Source organism: Mirounga angustirostris, unplaced genomic scaffold (assembly GCF_029215605.1).
Source record: "Mirounga angustirostris isolate CCGP_5_RB_7025 unplaced genomic scaffold, mMirAng1.0.hap1 SCAF_6, whole genome shotgun sequence".
Classification (NCBI taxonomy): domain Eukaryota; kingdom Metazoa; phylum Chordata; class Mammalia; order Carnivora; family Phocidae; genus Mirounga; species Mirounga angustirostris.
The window spans coordinates 152933134-152952240 of record NW_026991714.1 but is presented as its reverse complement, the minus strand read 5'-3'; the positions used below and the strand labels follow the sequence as shown (position 1 = coordinate 152952240).

Here is a 19107-nt window from a genome sequence, read left to right as displayed (position 1 = left end):
TCAAGACAAATGTACATTGGTAATAATGTTCATTTTGCAAGTGGGATATAAAAGCATCCCTGTGAGTAAACACAGCTGTGACTTGTGAGAGCCTGGCTTTGCCAAGCTGGGTTTGCCCGGGGAGGGTACACGGGTCTCGGAGCCACAGTGGGACCAGGTGTCCGGGCTCAGCTGACAACGTCCCTGGCGACTTGGCCTCCGCCGCCCGAGGATGGGCATCACCGGTCCCAAGGATCAGGTGGAGGAGAGGCCCCCCATGCAGAATTCCCCCGTCCCTGCTGTTTGGGAGGGACCCTGACCCTCACACAGGACCCGCATCCCTCACCCGGTGGCCCCCAGCCTGTGCCCCCTGTTTGCACACTGACTGATCCAGGACGCTAGACCTGACAGATGAGTGGAGACAGGCCATCCACTTAGAAAGTCGCCTGCGGGGAGCCTGATGAACTCCAGTGGAAGTTGCCAGGCGGCCGGGTTGGAAGGAAGGCCAGGCTCCTGGGCACCGCGGCTTCTTCACGATGCTCTGTGACCCTCAGCCCTCCCCTGCTGCAGCCCGGCGGCCTGGACGGCAGGGCAGAGGCCCCTCTGGGTTTCAGATACGCCACTGAATGAGCACTGATCCCGGGGCTGTGTCACGTCTGTGCCTTGGGGCCGCATGCAGCTGTGGACAGGGGAGGCTGGGAGAGCATTTTCCAAAGTGGTTTCCCCCAGAACCTAATGCTTCAAGCTGTCACCCCCTCTGTGGACCCAGGACTGAAGGAGGAGGGGGAGGGAAGAGGACAGCAGTCCCCTTCCAAACCAATCACTGCGTACTTGGGGGCTGGACTGACTAGCCCTGGGCTGGACCCCGGCCCCAGCAGTGAGCAGACGGCCCACGGGCAGTGACGGGCAGTGACAGCCATGTCGTGGGGCAGGAGGAGAGGCTGTGTGTGGACGGTGCAACGTGAGTCCCCAGACCAGTGGCCGGGGAGCTTCCTGAGGAGGATCCACTCACACTGCACCCCAGGAAACAGGGAGGGGGGCCCACCTGGGGGCCCCCATCTCCTGTGGGGGGCTTGGGGAGTGGGGAGGAGCCTGGGCAAGCTCACGGTGAACCTCAGGGGTGGGGGAGCACCATGAGTGCAGCCTTTCCAAGTGACCAGGAGGCTCGTCCCTCAGGGTGACTGACCCCTGGTTCCTGCCGGACTCTCTGGCCCAGCAACCTCTCCCGAGGCTTCTACTCTCTTTCTGGGGCCTCATGCAACACTGCCCAGCTCCGCTCAGGCTCTGTCTCTGCCTGACTCTGTCATTCTGCACTTCTTTCATAGATTGAATATGACCTGCTGAGGAGCAAAGAACACAGAGACTGATTTTGGTGTCAGGAGGCCCCCAGCTAGTGGGGGTCGATGGGGCCACAGTGCAGGGTCCAGATCTACCTGTTCTAATTCCCTCATGTCCCCCAGTGCAGGCTGACACCCCCACCCATCTCTGCCACCTGCCCTGGGCCTGCAGAGGAGGGAGCAGGGAGGAGGGAGGAGGGCCACGTGGCGGGACACCTGCTGCCCAGGAACAGTGAGTTCTGAGCCAGGGAACAAGGCGTTTCCCTGTATTCTGTGGACTGTTCTAGCACACATCAAGCATCACGATTTCCAGCCGGTCAGTCAGAAGCAGGGGTACCTGCGTCCTGGGGGCCCCACGCGGTCTCCAGGAAGCTAGTGCCAGAGTCTAATTGAATTGTTGCACATCCAGTCCCAGTCGGTGTCCAGAGAATTGGAGACCCAGTTGTTGGTGCAGGAAAGCTGCCCCGAAAAACGAGGGAGCCCTGCTGCTTGGCATCCCATCCCAACGCCCATGACCATGCCCCCGGCTCTGCCGCCCCAGCTCTCCCACCTTGGGCCGGTTCTGACCCAGCCTAGGGGAGGAGAGGCTCCTGGGGGCTCTTGTCCAGGCAGGAGAGCACCCCCGCCTTGCCCCTCTGTTTGCCAGGGGCAGCCCCAGTGTTGGGGGTCTTCCTCTCTTCTGTGTCTCAGAAGGAACCAAGGCGCCTCTCCTTCCCATTGTCTCACAAACACCAGTGTTAAAGAGCGACAGGACAGACAACTTTACCTGAAGGCCTTGTCTGTTGCAAATGTCATGGAGTTTAGAAAGTTCCAAGAGGGCTGTCTGCAGGGTGAGGGGGAGAGAAGTCAGGTCAGAGGCGGAGGCGGAGTCCATGTGAGAGCCCAGTGTGCACGCGGGGGCAGAGGGGCCAGGATCCAGGCCTGGGTGTCATGTCCCGCGATGCCGGTGGGCGTGGAGACTGGGACAGGGAACGGGGGGCGTGAGGGTGGACCCAGGCTGAACGTGCAGGGCTGGGGTGCCTGTGGGGTCACTGAGGCAGAGAGGCCAGGAGGGGAGAGCTGGGCGGAGCGGGGGGGGGAGCATGCCTCTTGGGCTGCAGGGGTCAGCGGCCTAGAAGGGAGCGATGGCCGGCGTCCCGCAGCGGCCGTGTGGGAAGAGCGTGTGGAGCGGGAAGAAGGTGAGCTTCGCCCCACATGAGCTCATTTCTCACAAACGTTCTTTCCTCTGCTTCTCAATGAGGAGGGGGGCTTCTGTCCCCTAGGGGGTGTTTGGCAGTTTCTGGACCTGGGACCTGTCCCTGCTGCTTCTAGCACCTGCTGAGCAGCCTCCGTCCAGCGCACAGGACGGCCCGAGTGTCACTGGGGCGTGAGGCCACCAATGCTCAGCCTTCCCTGAGCTGAGGTCCCGAATGCCCGCCCCCTCCCCCAAACACACACACCCTGTCCCACAAGGAGCCCACTCCGCTCCACGCCCATTTGGACAGGGTCCATGTCTGTAGGGCCGCCTTTCTGGGCAAGTGTCTTCCAGGGGGTGCTGTCCTGCCAGCCGGGCCGAGGGCATGTGGCGTGGACAGGCCTGTGGCCCATTCTTGGTCCCGTTCAGGTCCCCCTGGGTCCCGGGATGGTGGAGTGCACACGGCGTGGCGTGGGTGGCCGCGGGTGGGCTGGGGCAGCCGGGAGCTTCCAGAACCTGACTCTCCCATCTTGCTGCCAGCCCCACACTGAACACTGAAGCAAACTAGGAATTGACTGGATTGGAGGCTTCGCTGGGTTCCAAACAGTGCATCTTTGAGGCGGTGGGCCGTGTTCTCCTGGCAGAGCCTCCTCAGGAAGGGCGGGGCGGGGCTTAGGCAGCCAAGTGGGCAGGGGACACGGGGACCTGGGGATGCGCCACAGAGCCCAGCCCCCTGCACCTCTGCCCGCCTGGGACAGGAGCACGAGAGGGGGTCTCTGGGACATGATGGATACAGAGTGAGAAGCAAGGCAAGAAAGCATTGTGATGCCAGGGAACGTCTGGAAATCATTCATGTGTCAGGACTGAAATAATAATGCTCTAGAACCATGTTGATCCTCATTTTTCCTCTCTCCCTTTTGGAGACAAATATGAAACACTGAAGCACCTTTTTACTTTTTCATTTCAAAAGCTCATCAAATATTTATAAGGCCAGCCTCCTCAGGATGGAAATAGGGGACCTGTCTTCAAAATCAATTTGGGTTTTTGAAGTAGACATGTAGTCAGGAATGAAGTGCATGCCGCATGCAGGGGAGGGGTGATGCTTCCTGGAGGCAGACAAAGGAGGGAACCACGGTCTCTTGGTCCACTTGCAAGAACGTGAGGGCACACGTGACATAGAAGGGCTCATCCAGGGCCTGCATCCCCACGTGCCCGGGGAGGGGTTGGGAGATGCCATCCGTTGATTCTCCATCCTCTGGCTTTGCTGGATGATCTAGCAGCCTCTAAATGCCTTCTCTGCACAGAAGAAAATCAGATTTCTCTTCCGCTGGAACTTACAAGGAGTACTGGTTCCAGGGGTTGATCTCTGTGTTCCCAATTCCCAGATGACTCTGCTTGAAAGTGAGTGCATCTCAGTGGTTTGCCAGAGTGATGGGAGCTGACATTCCAACCTTATTAACCCGATTTTCTTCCAGCCGACCACAGTGATGGGTCACAGTCTGAGGATGGCAGGGGAGACCGGAACCTGAGGACCAAGAGGAACAGGTAGGTGACAAGGCCTTTTGCTCTCGCGTCTTTCCTTCGCAGACAATTAGGCGGTGTAGAAAGAAAAAGGATTGTTTTGACTCTAGTGACTGAGTAAAGAGCAGATGCAACCAGTAAGCAGAGGGTGGGAGGTCTCAGGTCCCGTCTCAGTGACTGCTCTGGGCGCCCCATGCCTCAGTGGGCAGGTGTCTCGGTGGCTCCAGGCACCGTGGACACTGGACAGCGTCTGGCCCTCCCCGGGGCCCACGTGCTCTGCCCGGCCTGGGCTCCAGAGCCCTGAAGGCATGCACGGAGCCACCAGGGTGCCAGGTGTTGGGCGAGGGCATGGGTGTGCGTGGCCAGCAGCTCTTGGCTTGGAGTTGGGTGCCTCCTGCTTGCCTTGTGGTGTTAGGCAAAGTAATTCGCCCTGGCCTCAGATTTCCCGTCTGCACGAGATTGCGGGAGCTCCCAATGGCAGCTTGAGGTGACAAGTGACGGGGGCGGGGGGGCGCTGCGTGACTGCGGTCACACTCCGTGTGTGCACAGCTCTCCATGCTCGTCGCCCTCTGGCTGTGGCGGCAGCACCCGTGGCCGGGAGACCCGCCGTGAGCCCCTCCTGCCGGCCCCGGTCTGTGGCTCCTTTCCTTCTGAGTCCCACACAAAGGGGTGCAATTCGGGGTCTGTATGTCTGAGCTCCCTGGAAGGCGGGCAGAAGGCATGGTGGGGTTGGTGGGCCGCCGTCTTTGGCAGAGAAGGCGGGGGATCTAAAAGGCCACCCATGAAGAGAGAGTCAGGGGCCACTTCCTGAGCTCAGGTGGTGCCGGACGTCCGGCCAGAGCCTGGTGCTCAACGTGGCCCAGCGGGCACACCCAGCCGCGACCTGCCACCCGCACAGCTGTCCTCTCACAGGATGGCCTAGGCCTGCAGCGGGGAGCCAGCTGCCCATGTCAGGGGTCAGCGCTGTGGGCATGTGGGCACCTGGGTGGCGCAGTCAGTGAAGCGTCCGACTCTTGGTTTCGGCTCAGGCCGTGATCTCCGGGTCCTGGGATCGAGCACGGTTCAGGCCCCACACTGAGCGGGGAGTCTGCTTGAGATTCTCCCTCTGCCCCTGCCCCTGCCCGCGCGTGTGCGCTCTCTCTCAGCTAAATAAATAAATCTTGTAAAAAAAGGTGCCCTAGAGCCCAGAGCACATTCAGGAGGCAGGCGGTGCCGCCGGAGCCCGCCCCCTGCTCTGCTCAGGTCGAACAGAGCCTCGCACTGCAAGTCATTCTGGAAGTCAGGAGATTCACGGGACCCTGTGAGGGCAGACACGGCGCACGGAAGGCCGATGGTCGGTTGGCGGGCTGTGAGGGCGAGCGAGACCAGGGGGACAGCGGCGGCTCAGATTCCAGTGCCAACTTCTAAAAACTGGTGTTTGTATAAATAGCATCACAAATGGAAAGTGTGATCATCGTGAAGAAAAATCATGCTCTGTATATCTGAGAAAAACAGACTTCACATCATTGATTTATGATGGTTTCTGGTTAAAACCATCACCCGGTCTCCATTTTTACGCCCCCTGATTATTCTTTTGTTTTTAAGGATTTTATTTTTAAATCATCTCTGTGCCCAACATGGGGCTCACGACCCCGAGATCAAGAGTGGCACACTCCGCCGACTGAGCCAGCCAGGCGTCCCTATGTCACCCAATTATTCTTTAAGCTTATGTTGTATGAAGTCTGAAAAATACAGTTTCAATATTATTTCTACCCAAAAAAAAAACATCGTTTCTTAGAAGAAGTGGTACCTGTCTGCAGGAAGGGAGAAAAATGCCACCTTGCCTCAGAGCCTGTCCATCCTGGTGTCCTCCGCCCTTACGGGGGCTTCCTGGCAGCAGAGGGGAGTGAGGGAGAGAGCAGGCACTGGGCCGTGGGACCTGACCCCTGACCCCCAGTTGGGATGGGACTCTTCTCTGTGACAGACGGATGAGGTTGGAGGCCCAAACCTGCAGCGTTCTCCCTGAGTGGCTTCAGGTCCCTTCGTTTCAATGCCTCTGGGCCTTTCCCTACCATGCACCCCCTCAAAAAATCATTCCATTGACCACGGCCCGGGTGTATTGTAATTTTAACTGATAACAAACAGACACCACAGAACTTTCCAGAAACAGTTCTGGGAAGGGTGAGCACTGTCCTCCCCAAGACAGGGAGCTGTCCCGGTGCAGGGAGGGGGGTCTCCTTCCTGGGGCAATGGGGACCCAGGCTGCAGTTGGCATGAGGGTCCCTGTGGTGCTGGAGTGAGGAGCCCCCCGCCGCCAATCTCCCGCCTTCTCTTTAGAAAGTCACTTTTGGGCCTCAAAGGACACTTGCATGCACCCAGAGGATGGGTGCTGAGTGCCTTCGATGGGCCCATGGGCTCCAGGAAAGGGAGTAAAGAGTCGTGTCTTTATGTTCAGAGCACGGGTCTTGGCCAAGCAGGTCTCTGTCAGTCTTTGGCTAAATGCATGTAGAATCTTGAAATCAAGACGCCCTTCCTGAGACACCAGAAGTGCGGAAATCCAGCCACTATGGGATGATGTTGAACTCGTGTTGGAGGGGAGGCTGGATAGGATCCAGAGTAGCTGGGCCATCTGCCTGCACAACCCGATTTCACTCATTTTCCCGAGGGACTGGCCTTGAATTCTGATCAGTTGGCCTTTAAGAAATGTCAGAACGGGGCGCCTGGGTGGCTCAGTTGGTTAAGCGACTGCCTTCGGCTCAGGTCATGATCCTGGAGTCCCGGGATCGAGTCCCGTATCGGGCTCCCTGCTCGGCGAGGAGCCTGCTTCTCCCTCTGACCCTTCCCCCCTCATGTGCTCTCTCTCTCTCTCATTCTCTCTGTCTCAAATAAATAAATAAAATCTTAAAAAAAAAAAAAAAAAAGAAATGTCAGAACGTTAATTTCGCTGTTAATCATCTGAGGGATTTCCGTGATTAAACAGCAGCTTTGGAGCAGACACAGAGGATTTGGGCAGAGCCGCCCTGCTTTCCACCTGCCCAGTCCGTCCCGAGCTGTGGGCCCCGCTGTCGGGGAGGCTCTGTTCTCCCACGGAGCCCTTGGAGGAAATGCTCCCTCTGCTTAGTGATGTAGCTGGACTGGGGATCTAGAATGTTCCACCCGTCCTGCTCATTCATTTCTGAGCTGTGCACATAAACCACCTGTTCTCTTCGGAAGCCTCACCCCCATGCTGTTTTTGCAAATGCCCCCCACAGCTGGATCGGCGTGTCCCTTGCTCAGAGCAGATCGCCCCTGGCGGTCAGCCCACCAGCATCAGCTCTGCATTGTCTGTCTTCCAGAAAGTTATTGTCAATAAGTTCAGGCTCTTCTCAAACTCCTAACTGCTTTTGTGTGTTTTTAATTAGTGGGTTCTGGCATATATAGTAAGAGAACAGGCCTCCAGAGGATGGGCTGTAATCAGTCTCTTTTGATCCACCTTTTTTGTATAAATAATAGAATTTTTCCTCATCAAGAAGCCTGTGAAATCTTCCTACAATGTGCAACTCACTAGCAGCCATGTTGGAGAAGAAGGAATAAGCCACATGCTCACTTTGAACGTCACTTCCTACTCCTGCATCTCTCTCGAACCCTCACACAATTCATATACATTGTGCACGCTCTTTCACAGATGGAATTAAATCAATTGATCAAATAACTCAGGTCTGAATGATACTTTTCCTGGAATTCCCTGGGAAGAGAAATATGTCACAATTACTAATTTTAAACGACCCGGTGAGTGCCGTGTCAAGTAGCTTGTTATTTACTATCTAATGGAATGCATTCCTGATACACGATCCTACATTTTCCCTGGGACCAGAAAATTGATTGCTTCTCCCCGTGTTTGTGCGGTGCCCAGAGGTTCTGCCAGTTTCTGACATGTAGTCTTTTCTTATTTCAGACCTACTTTTCAAATGTGCAGTCTATTTTAAGAACTTAGGATTTATTTCAAATAATTGAACTGAACTATTTTAGGGATTCAGCAAAAGTGAGGCATTTAGTTTAAAACTCAGAATGAAATTATCTGCAAAACACATCAGAGAAGAAATTGCCCACGACGCATGTGGCCTCTAGCCCTTCCACGAGGCACCAGTCTTGGCCAGTGGATAGGCTGGGAGATTCCTCCTACGTAATGGCACCCTGGAGCACGAGAGGGTGGCCTTGCTCCTTCCGTGATGACTGGCCCCACGGGGTTGGCATCGACTTCTTGTCCTGTGGGCCACCAAAAGAATGTCTTGGCTTGGAATATTGGTTATTTCTAAGTTTGTAGATTTTGTAGTTTGTGAGTTTGGGGGATGCCCGGTCGATAGCTTTGGATGTAAGTGATGATGTTGACCTTATACCATAAAATCTTCATGTCAAGTAGGGTGTTTTCTTGGGGTCGGATGCAGTTTGGGCTGGAGTCCTATGAGAGCATAGAATCAGCAGGAAGTACCTTGTGATTATTCTGCTTACCCCAAATATGGCCTGAATATTCTCTTGACAAACCATGGAGGCCAAGGCACACTCTGGGCAGGTCCTCTGGACAAGGCTGGGTCATGGGGTTGTGATCTGTCCACCTGCAGTTCTGTGCTTCACCTGGGGGCCACCTAGGGCTGGGAGAATCCATCTAGAATAAAAACAACATTACCATCCAGAAGACAAAAAAAAAACCCCAAAAACCTGATTTAAAGTCTGGAGGTTTTGAGGACACTACCCAGGGACTGTCCCCAAGTTGAGCCCACATAGAAAGAGCCAGCTATGGAAGGTGGAGGGAAACACTCTTTCTGCAGCCAGGAAGCTGCTGATCTCAGGCGCAAAGGCAAGTGATGGTCAGTGAATGTGGGCAGCGGGGAGGGCAACACACCATGGAGTCAAGCTGGAGCGAGCTCCGTTCACTTCCATACACATGGTTTCTAGAATCCCAGAAAAATTAGCTGTCGAGAAGGTAAGAGCATTGCTTCTTTGAAATGCTAGAAAATAATGCTAGAAAACAGGTGGACTTTAAAATAAACTTGCTATAAAATTATATCTTTAATTTGACCCTATAGAATGATAACGTTCTGCTATCAGCGTGGGAGTCTCACATTCTCCAGGGGCCTTCGTAACAGAGGACGGCGCATGGTCTCTTGGACGTGCGTGGCAAACAAGTCATTAACACCCACTTGCCTTCTACGTTATTCTTTTTACATAACTCATGATTTGGGTTGATCGGTGGGTTCTGTATAGAAACCTGTGGTTTTGTAAACAGTACTGAGTCTGTGCCCATGTCCTGAGGACATCCTACACCGCTTTCCCGGGTGACAGCTGCCTTTGGGATTGAGCGTGCAAGCCTCAATTGTGACGGGATTCCAGTTTGTCTTTTTTAACAAAAACACAGATATTCCTGCCATTTATTTGCTGTTCAAAAAGATTTATACGTGCATGTATTTCTGAAAGGGGAGACCAGATGCCAGCATTCGCAAGGAGCCCCGTGCAGCAAGCCGGGCAGCCCACCGACGCCGTGGACACTGCCCTTGGCCTTTGGGTGGGCAAGCAGAGTCCTCTGGGCAGCATCCACACGGCCAGGACTCACATGGAGATGCATCTGAAATCTGGCCTGCGGGGGGCCAGTCCAAGTCGGTTCCAGAGCCCTCACCCCCCAAAGTTCCCTCGCCGGTTCTTCGTCGGACCTCTCAGCCTACCCTTCCTTCATGGGACTCTGCCCCTAGAAGGTGCTTGGCACCCAGGCGTCATCACTTACTGTCATGCAGCAGGGGTGCAGGAGGGCTGGCAGGGGTCAGGGGGTCCCCGGGGACCACGTATGCTGGCAGCAGGCTCGGGAACTCTGGGATGAAACTGTGGTGTCCAGCTGTGGTGTCCGTGATGATCTGTCTTCCCTCGTGTGGGGGAGGAACCTGTCGCAGACTCTTCTTCCACAAGGGGTCCATTCATACCCTCAAGAGCCGGCCCAAATGCAGTATGTGCAGGGGACCCTGGGGCCTTCCCAGCCTCCTGCGATGAAGTCCAATGTGGTGCCCACCATAGGCAGGCCAGGAGGCCACACTCCCAAGTGGAAAGATAAGCTAAGTTCTGGCCCACTAATCCATCAAATACTAAGCACTTGCTGTATGCAGTGCACTGTGTGCCCAGGCCCTGCAGTGTGGTCCAGGCCATCCACTTCTGGGAGCTTCCCATGGCCCCGTCTCTCTGATGGGATGGAAACTTTCTGGGACAGTGTGAGTCCCACATCTCCCGCCAAGTGATCGTGCAGAGGAAGCCTTGGGCCTTCTGTGAAAGGCCATGGCCCTGGGAAGGCAGACAGAGCAGATGGAGGGACAAACAGGGGGCCATGGCCCCAGATTATAACCCATCCCTGGCTCTCCTCCATGGATCACCCTCTCTTTTGGGCACACGTTGAGCAAACATCAACTGCCACCCACCGTGTGGGGCGCCGGGGACACATAGCTGGTTGCATGTCATTTCCTGTCTCTGGTGGCTCTAGCCCCAGAGAAGGGAGTGTTGACCCCATGTCAGACGGTCCCAGCATCCTGGACCTGCGATGTGGCATGGCTGGACAGACTGCAGTTTCTCCTTGCCTTGGGGCACTCAGGGGCAGCTTGCTGGGGAGGAATGTCTCCATCCCTGTCCATTGTCCCTGTGTCACCACTGTCCCCAGCCTTTGAGCCCTGCACGTGCAGTACTGGTTTCTGTGCTAAAGCCCCCGGGCCGACGATGAACCACGACTGAGCTGCAGCCCCTCCCCTTGGCACGGGGATGGGCACCGTAACTGGTTCTGGGCCCTCCGTGGGCATCTGGCCTCTCCTGGGCTCTCTATGTTGTTTGATCTGAGTTCCTGCCCTGGAGGGGAGGGCCCGGCATCGGGTGTCACACAGCCCCATCCACACCAGAGCTGAGGCCCGTCTGTGTCGCCTTCGTGAGAAAGCAGTGCGGGGATTCCCTATGAGGTCACGTGAACATCAGGCCATTAGGGAGGCGAAGTGTATGTTGAGTTTTAAACAAGAGGATTTTTAAAAAATATTCATTTATTTGAGACCAGGAGAGAGCAAGAACAGGGGTGGGGGGAAGCAGGCTCCCCGCTGAACAGGGATCCCGACATGGGGCTCCATCCCAGGAGCCCGGGATCATGACCTGACCAGAAGGCAGACACTTCACCGACTGAGCCACCCAGACGCCCCTTAAACAAGATTCTTTTGACAGGCTTCCCCAGGGAGTGGAAGACAAAGCCACAAAGAGGGGGCTGGAGGAGACGTGTCCTTCTCTCCCTCCACCACTACGAGCCCCCAGGCCAGGACAGGCCAAGAGAAGGCAGGGGCCTGTCCTACCCGGGGCCCCGGGGTGCTGCCCTCTGCGCGGAGGGCTGTCGGCCACCTGCTCTGCAGGGAGCGGAGGACTGAACTGTCCCTGGCGATGCTCTTTGATTTGAGAAGACAGTTTAAGTCGGAAATTTGCTGTCAATCTCTTTTGTACTCAAACAGCTTCACCAGTAAGGATACGGGAGGAGGTCCACAAGCAATATATACACTGGGGTCTGAGCGAGTGTATATACCTGAGTCAGCCCTTACCTCTTCCCCTCTCCTGCCCTGCATTGGAGAAGTGGGGTCTTCTATTTCCGTGTAGCCTCTCAACTGATAGTGCTGGGGGGTGGGGGAGAGGGAAGAAGCGGGGAGGGAGGAGGCATGCGGGAGAGAGGGACGGGAGAAGGAGGAGGAGGGGAAGAGGGATGGGAGGAGGGCTGGAGGAGAGGAAGGGTAGAGAGCGGGAGGAGGGAGGGATATAGGAAAGGAGTGGGGAGAGGAAGGAGGGAGGCCTCAGAAGTGCTGAGAAACGCCCCCTCGTAAGCACCTGCCATGAGAACGGTGCGGTGTTCTGAATCTCTCCATCTCTCTCCCCTCCTCTCCAGGGAAGATTCGGGAGGTAGGGAGAGGCATCTGTGCTTCTGAGAGGTGACCTGTGGGGGCAGGGCAGAGTCTGGTGCCCTGGGTTCCCTCGGCCTCAGATAAACGTTTGGCGTCCAAAAAGGAAACTAGCAACCAGTGTGCTGTGCCTAGAATCCGTTTGCACTAAGTGTGAGTCTAGTGAATTTTACCACATCATCTGCTGCCCTGTGCACATGGGCAGAATCAGAAAACCCCGTGCTTGACCTCGCACCCCTGGGCAGGTCCACGTGTGCACCTGCTCATGCACCATTCCCGATTCAGCTGGACAAGCTCAGCAGTGGTCAGAGGGCTGAGGCGAGGGGCAGAATGGGGGAGAACAGCCCTTCTGCCCCAGGTAGGCGGTGGCCACCATAATGTCTCCCAAGGATGGGAGACGGGAGCCAGGGAGCATGCTGTCCCCCAGAGTGAAGGGACCCCAGCGCCGTGGCCCAGACTTGGGGACCCCCGCTCTGGAGGACAGGCTGGACAAGACCAAGCCCCTTTCAACGGACGCACTTGAACCGAAAAATTTCTCCAAGCAGGTGCGAACCTGGTGAGGCATCTGCCATGGGGTAGAACTGCTTCCAGATGAGAGGCACCCCACACAGCTGGCAAGACTTGTGGGTACCAGGGACTCTGCCCCTGGGGATGCTGCCTCTCATCCTTGGTAGTTTGGGCTTGAGCTAGTTTTATTAAAAGTATTAGAATTTGCTTTTTGGGGGCGCCTGGGTGGCTCAGTCGGTTAAGCAGCTGCCTTCGGCTCAGGTCATGATCCCAGAGTCCTGGGATCAAGCCCCACATCGGGCTCCCTGCTCAGCAGAGAGCCTGCTTCTCCCTTTCCCTCTGCCTGCCACTCTGCCTACTTGTGCTCTCTATCTCTGTCAAATAAACAAATAAAAAATATCTTTAAAAAAAAATTAAGTCTTAAAAAAAAAAGAATTTGCTTTTTGTTAAAGGTACCAAACTCATTCAGCCATAAGAATGTTAAAAATATATTTAGCAAGTTTGCATTTACTTTTGACTAATTCTAATTGAACTGAGAGCTTCACATTCTGGAAGGCATCCAGCAGCTCTGAACAAAATACTGTGTTAAATGAGCTATAATACGTGATCATCGCTGAGCTTGTAACGTTCCTATTAATCTTGTTTCAAGTTCCAACAATACAGGTCTTGTTTCCATACTTCTATTTTTAACTAATGAAAATTTATTACAAAGAAATACTAATTACACACTCTGGAATAGGATACAATTGCAAATCCACTGGTGATTTTCTTTTTTTTTTTTTTGAAAATCCACATAATCACATAAGAAGCAGAGAATGTAAGTCCTCCTGAAATAGTTGGTCTATAAATAAGATTCCCTAATGGGCTGAGCAAGCGTGTTTGTTGTTGTTTTTTTTTCTTTGCACATTTTATACTAGGTTGGATTAATCCATACTCCACCCCTGGTGAGTGTTAGAGAACTCTGCATATTCTCAGCACATCCTAAAGTTGGTAACTGACGGATTTCCACGGTGTTCTGGATGGAGAGTGATGGAAAAAGTGGGCATCAGGGGGCAGAAACCAGCTTGGTTGAGTGATGGCATGACCTTGAACAGGCTTCCTCCTGCTCCTCAAACGCACGGATTGTGCAGACTTGCTGGATAATCCTGTGCGGGCATCCGTGCCGGACATTGCATGGCATTTAGCAGCATCTCTGGTCTCTGTATCTCCATGTGCCAGTAGCCACCAGACGTCCCCCGGGAGCACGAGCACCCTGGGTGCGGGCACGGTTCTGCATCTGTGTCAGGAAGCCCGGGTGGGTATGGCATGAGCACCTTTCACCCACTAATTCCCAGGGTGAGGCTGGTTTTGCAAAGAAGTGGGGACATGCCATGCTCTGTAGGTGCATGTTCTTTGCTCTTTCTGTATCCCCTGGCAGGCGTGCAGAGGGCACCGAGTCATGGTGCTTGGCAGGGGGAGTTGGCAGCCTAACTTGACCACAGCACCGTCAGAAAGGGAAGGTTCCCTAAAACTGGTGGTCTAAGGACAGAGTAGATTTGCCCCCCACCTCGTTGCTGGAGTCACTGGCCGTGGGACCCGACGGTGGGGAAGTATGGGGCAGGGCTGGGCCAGGGGGAGGCCCCACAGAGGGATCCATGGGGTCACAGCAAGCTGCTCTCCAGGCCAGTGTAGGTGGACTCTGTGCCTCAGGGCTGAGCACAGCCTGTGACGAGGGGACCGGAGCGGCGGCTGGATGGGCTTGCTCCCATGTGGGCCAGGTCAGGGAGGGGGAGGGCGTCGTGTGAGTACCTGTGTCTGCAGGTGGCTGAACTTCTTCCAGCAGCAAACACTGAGATGTTTTTTTTTTTTTTTTTTTTTTTTTTAAAGATTTTATTTATTTTTTAGAGAGCGAGCGAGAGAGAAACAGCATGAGAGGGGAGAGGGTCAGAGGGAGAAGCAGGCTCTCCGCTGAGCCGGGAGCCCGATGTGGGACTCGATCCCAGGACCCTGGGATCATGACCCGAGCCGAAGGCAGACGCTTAACCATCTGAGCCACCCAGGCGCCCAAACACTGAGATGTTTTAGAAGGAGGGCCACCCGTGCTGCTGGGATAAGGTGCAGAACGGAGAGAGAGCTATCGAATGGGCGGCAGAGGACAAAAGGCAGGATGCTGAGCTGGCGCTCAGTAGGGGCCAGCTCCTTCCTTCCCCCGAGCCGCCAGCCTGCTGAGGGTGGCGCGTTGGATCCCCCGCTGCCCCGCGGGGCCCTGGCTCCTGTCTGCTCCCGATGCGGCCCGCCGTGTGGGCCGTAGCTGCGGCCACCCCTGGGCCGGGGGAGGCAAGGGTCCAGAGGTCCTGCTCTGCACCTTTCCCTGCGCAGATGGCCTGGGGTGGGGCCTGGGTCCCTGCTGCTCTCACTGACATCTCCCTGTCGGGTTAGACCCCAGACAGTGTTTCTGTACCCGGAGGGCTGATGGCACAGTCCTTGGTAATTGTCTTCCCGCCTTTGTCCAAAATGAAGGCCTCGCTGAAACAAAGCAGAACAACAGAAACAGAACAGGATGTAAGCCCCGATGATTTGCTCTGGTGGAAAGGCTCACCCCTTTACGTCCTCTGACACCAGGTCTAGGGGGTGAGACAGCGACTCTGGGCCTTCCCGGCGGCCCCACTCGGCCTGCATACGCACCCACCATGACCTTCGCTCCCGGCTGGTGCCCGTTGGGTCAGGGCTTCAGTCCCGGCTGCACCCCAAACACAACAAAGCAGTCTGCATCCAAGAGCAAAACCGCATCCTTTGTGGGGCTACCGGCGCCTGGCTCTCCCAGGTTCTCGGAGCGCTTGCCTCTGCAGGTGTGACCTGGAGGCGCTCAGAGGTGGCAGGTGGGCCTCCCTGGGCATGTTTAACTCTCTGTGTCTTGTGCCCTAAAGGAGAGAAGGCCATGTGAGTCCTGGGCCAGAGGAGGCAGAAGGACAGGACAAGGGTGCCAGGACGCCGCCGCCCCAGATCCTCCTGCCGCTGGAGGAGCGGGTGACCCACTTCCGAGACATGCTGCTGGAGCGAGGGGTAAGGACCCGAATGCAGATGACAGCTGTCCCCAAAGCCAGTCACTGAGCAATGGCCCCCCCACAGTCCGAGGGACACTTCCCTTCCTCCCTGAGTTCATGGAATCAGGCTGAGTAAAATTCGGGTGCCAAATCATTTGAGGCCAAAGCAACATGAAAAGAGCCCCTGCTGCTTGTCTTGAGGGGTGTGGAGGAGTCGCCGGCCCCTTCCCGCACCTGCACCTGCAGGCCCCCGAGAGACAGACAGGAAGGGACGGTCCCCGGGACTGCGTGCAGAAAGCCTCTGCATCGATGAGCTTACTGCTGGAGCCCGGGCAGGTTTCGGGGTCCACACCTCCCAGAGGGGCATCCCCTGTGCTCATCTTCGCCAAGAAAGGTCTAGTTTTAATGAAATTATGATGTCTTAATTATAGTTGACTTCTGAACCCTGGTTTGAATTTAGGGGGAAAAACATTTTAGAATCAGATACCCTTCCCGTGCTATTTCCATCTTTGGCTTTTGGGTATAAAATGAGCCAGCTCTAATAGCCCGGTTGGATTTCTTCACAAAATGAGGCTGAACGCAGGGGCGGTAGTGGGAGCCTCTGTGCGCTGGTGATTATAATGGACATGGTAGTGACCTTGGGAACTCGAGCAAATCCCCTCTGCAGTGAGCAGCCACCCCCAGGCTGCCCCTGGCTGGGCCGGCCCCTCCCAGCAGGTGCAGGGGGCTCTGTGGCCAGGTGTCATGAAGACCCCACTCCCCCCAGAGCAGGGGGTGGAGCAGGGAGCCCCAGAGTCGGGCTGGCGGGAGGCCCTGGGGGTGCAGGGAAGCTGGGACGGTAGGACAGAGGCGGTCCAGCTGTGGCAGAGCTCTCTTCCTGTGCACCGTGAGTGTTGATGACTGCATCGCTCCAGCTTATTATCCACTTAAAACTGAAATACAGCCCTCAGCCGTGAGGGACTGGAAGGAGAACTAGACTCATGAACTCGAAACTGCAAGGCAATGTGCGAAGGCTAAATTAACACTGATGCCCAAGTAGCACAGAGGTGCTGGAAGGAACCCACACAGGGCAGTCTGTGCGCATAGATGACACGCTTCATGGCCCCGGGCCGGTGCTGACCCTGGAGTGGACCCACAGAGCCCGCGACGCAGGGGCTGATCTGCTGTAGCACCTGCCGTCCCCTCTTCCTCTCCACCCTCACGTTGCCCCCAGGCAGCTGCAGGACAGGTCTGTGGCATTACTCCTGAGAAGTGATAAAGCATGGTCTTCTCTCCACAAAATCACCCAAAGAAGCTGCTCTGTTCTGGAGAGCCACTGACCTGGTTGCTCCTAAGGTTTGCCTTGGTCCTCATTAGGTGTTGATGGACATGCAGGTGGTTCTCTGCCCTTGTCATGTGCCAAAATATGTGTATTTCTGAGTGTTTGAATCGACCTGGCCAGTCTGTTCCAGTTGAATCAGCCAGCAGGAGACATGATGGCATTAGGAGCCTTCGAGAAATAGAAGCAAGCATTCATTTCATCTTTATAATGCCTACATTGCCCATCTCTTTGTTTTGGAAACCAACCAGGCCCCGCTCACCAGCACAGTATCAAACTAACCCCCATGGGAGCTTAAGGCTGCCTGAGACGTCCACCTTCCTGCTGGCAAGCCAGGTCTGTATGGCTTCTTGAATTTATCCCAATGGCCTTCGTTGAGCAGTTTTAATAATGAGATTTTCAGTGCATTCTTGCCTCATTGAGGCGGGTGATTCTCTTTGATTCTTAGATGTTTCTATGTGAGAATCTTATGTAGATGAGAATCGGCAAAAACAATGTGGAAATATAAAGCACTACCCTGGAGTTCTGAGTTTCCCCTGGGAAAAAGAGTCTGGGGGTAAAGCCTGAACCCCTATTTTAGGAGAATTTCAGAAGAAGCCCACACACAGTTGATGAATAGAAAAGATCAATTTGAATTTACTGCTGATGTCATAAAGCAATGCCACCATTTATGACTTTTTGACTTTATAAAATATGACAGCAGATTTTATAAGTTATTCATGCTCAAGAGAATTTGATAGCTAAGCCCATAACATTTCTAGTTGCTTAAAAATGAGGCACAGAAAGGTCACTTTTTTCATGGACTGAGTGATTAATAAGATTTTTTATTGCATTTGTTCAATGTTTCCATCCAGAAAGTCATGTACTTACAGAATGATGGAGCCAGTTCCTGCAGGTTTCCAGTAGTTTAAGGAAGGCATGGTTTGGGGCACTCCATGGGGATTATGGATTGGGAAGGGGCCTTCGGCTTTGTGGTTTGGTAGTAGGTCTCATGGCTCAGGGAAAGTTTTATTTTTATTTTGTTTTACTATATAAACCACAATAGAGCCTTAAAAAAAAAACAAAACTCAGCCTATGAAGGGGCAGGTTTAATTGGATAGCAGATTGTTCATGTGATCCCACCTATTTAGATAAATGTATTAGAAACACTTTATTGAGAACTTCTTCCTCCTGCCTCGTATCCCTCAGGAGCAGGAATGGCTTTACCAGGGGCCAAGAAAGGAAGACCTTTGGAGAGCCCTGGATCTTGTTCTGGGGACTCTAGGCCCTGCACCTGCTGTGCTCTCTGGGGTCCCTCTGCGGGGAACCCTTGGCCAGCTTCCCTGCAGTGGGTGGCCTCGGGGAGGCTGGCTGGCCCTGTGGCTGTCTATACAGGTGATCCGAGTCTGTTAGAAAGAGGAGCTCACAGGCTGCATGCACATGCCCACCGGGCCATACCAGTCTGTCTCTGCACTAAGACAGGTGTCCATCATGAGGCTGTTGGGAGCAAGTAACAGTATTAGCTGTCTTCCTACCAACAGGGCAGTGAGGGGGGGGGGGGGGCTTCTCCCTGTAGCTAGAAGGCCCACCTCGCTCCCTGACTTCTGAGGTCCCCCTTCCCGTGGACATGCAGATGGCTTTGCCTCTCTGGAGCTGTAGCTGGACCTTGGGGCAGGACACATCCTGAATGGCTCGGTCGTCCTCACGTACCAGCAGCCCGTCATGGCCCCGGAGGCGGGGCCAGTGCACCTGCAGTCTGCTCCACGCGGTGACTCTGCGCTCCTTGGGGAGCTGAGTGGCCCCGTGTTCCTATGGCAACTCTTCAGATCTCGCAGGGCACACGGAGTACCACGGATAACACACAATTGTGCTGTGCAAGTCATATATGCTGTAAAAGAAAATTTGCAAAAAAAAAGTCTCAATGAACAAAGTCACCCCAAATCCTATCCTAAGAGAGAATTATTTTCATCAGTGAGGTACATTTCTTTCCAGTCTTTCTAAAAATAGATTTTAAGATCTCCATCATAAATATCTTTGTCTTATAGTATAACCAGGATTGAATGTAATTGAACGTGGCTCGACCAAATTATTTTGTTTAACATGGTCGATTTTATGAAGCTCAACCTTGACTTATAAATTTGTATACTGTTTTCTCTTTTTAAGCATTTTTTTAAAGTGTCAGTATCAACCTTTGGAAAGCATTTTAGATGAGGTCATGATATTCAATTCATTGTCAGTTCAGAAATCCTGCATTTTCATTCATTGCTCGTATTCTCCAAATTTGCTATTTTAAATAACACCCCGATGATCATGTTGACACGTGAACTCTGTGTATGTAGGATTGTTTCCTACAGGCTGTAAA

At 54.4% G+C, this 19107-nt stretch overlaps 1 protein-coding gene across 1 annotated transcript in view; it reads left to right on the top strand.

Moving 5' to 3' along the window:
- The window catches only part of TCERG1L (transcription elongation regulator 1 like), a 174526-nt gene that overhangs the window by 140122 nt on the left and 15297 nt on the right, over positions 1–19107 (top strand). Inside the window, exons 8-9 of the mRNA XM_064593550.1 lie at positions 3966–4035; positions 15332–15467. Coding sequence (XP_064449620.1) covers positions 3966–4035; positions 15332–15467 — 206 coding nt within the window. The remainder of the gene's footprint in view (positions 1–3965; positions 4036–15331; positions 15468–19107) is intronic.